This window comes from Solanum stenotomum, unplaced genomic scaffold (assembly GCF_019186545.1).
Source record: "Solanum stenotomum isolate F172 unplaced genomic scaffold, ASM1918654v1 scaffold2630, whole genome shotgun sequence".
Classification (NCBI taxonomy): Eukaryota; Viridiplantae; Streptophyta; class Magnoliopsida; order Solanales; family Solanaceae; genus Solanum; species Solanum stenotomum.
The window spans coordinates 114-1,587 of NW_026028965.1; the positions used below are offsets into that span (position 1 = coordinate 114).

The window sequence follows — 1,474 nt, forward strand, 5'->3', positions numbered from 1 at the left end:
CAAGCTTCGAAACCATAACTGGAACTACTCCTAACTCATCCTGAGCTAGGAGTTATGACTGCTCAAAGTTGGCCAAAAACTCACTGATTTCCACACTTAGCCAAATTTTCAGATTTNTTCTGGACTGCCAAATTTCCAGATTTTAAATTTTTCCAAAAAATGACTATTTCCAAATTTCAAGCTTTTTCATATTCATTTTTAAATTGTCGGATGTTACACTAAAGTTCAGTAGCAAAATCTAAGGAAATATCAGTAATCAAGTAGTAACTTTTGACCAGTCGATTATACTCAAATGCTCAACAGATGACTTGTATCAAGAAATTAAAAACAAACTAAGTACCATATATAGAATGGTACTCTCAAATTGGTTTATTCCAACCTGAAGTAATACCATATGTAGTACAATCTCAAAACAGAAATGGAAAACAGAATATCACACAATTATGAATTATAGCATTTGTATAAGCAGAATATCAGCATGAGTCGTCTATCAATATTATCTATTCCATCAGCCACTTGATCTATGTCTTCATTCATTTAGTTTTTGGGCCTCTATCTTGATCCTGATTCTTTTCATTACCGCCTCCATGTTGATCAGCATTTTACTCATTAGCTCCTACAACTTGACCAACAGTTTGCTCATTAGCGCCTCCATCTTGAACAACATTTTGCTCATTAGCGCCTCCATCTTGATCAACATTTTGCTCATTAACGCCTCCATCTTGAACAACATTTTGCTCACTAGGGCCTCCATCTTGATCAACATTTTGCTCATTAGCGCCTCCATCTTGAACAACATTTTGCTCATTAGTGCCTCCACCTTGATCAACATTTTGCTCATTAGCGCCTCCATCTTGAACAACATTTTGCTCATTAGTGCCTCCACCTTGATCAACATTTTGCTCATTAGCGCCTCCACCTTGATCAACATTTTGCTCATTAGCGCCTCCACCTTGATCAACATTTTGCTCATTAGAGCCTCCACCTTGATCAACATTTTGCTCATTAGCGCCTCCACTTTGATCAACATTAATAAAATTTGAATTATTATTAAAAGTGGGAAGAATCTAAATCAAAATTTGAATTACCATTTCACCCTTCAACTAAATAAAAAATGAAAACATTGATTAATTAATTATTAAATAATAATCTTATCATATTAATAAATTATTATACTAATGCTAATCATGATATACAGTTAGCCGTCACTTCAAATTCCCAGGAGTTATGACCGTTTCATCTCCAATACCGCTACACATCTTTTCAGAAATCAAAAGTCTGAAATAGATCTCCTCAGTAATTAGGATTCATATACTGATCCAAGCGCAACTTCTACTTGTGGAGATGGGTCGCTTCAAGAACTACGGCCATGCTCTCGGGCCTGGTATATTTTTTATCCCGTTTCTTTTCTATTTTGTTTGATTAAATCTTGAATAACAGTAGATGATAACAAATGGTTGTTTTGGTATCTCTT

The 1,474-nt window shown here is 35.0% G+C and overlaps 1 protein-coding gene across 1 annotated transcript; it reads right to left on the reverse strand.

Annotated features, from left to right (window-relative positions):
• Window positions 1–602: 602 nt before the first annotated feature.
• On the reverse strand, window positions 603–1,124 carry LOC125851484 (uncharacterized). The gene is made up of 2 exons (XM_049531272.1): window positions 1,105–1,124; window positions 603–1,017 (listed from the first exon to the last, which is right to left on the reverse strand). Exons 1-2 carry the CDS (start codon window positions 1,122–1,124, stop codon window positions 603–605), a joined length of 435 nt encoding a protein of 144 aa, XP_049387229.1.
• Window positions 1,125–1,474: the final 350 nt, after the last annotated feature.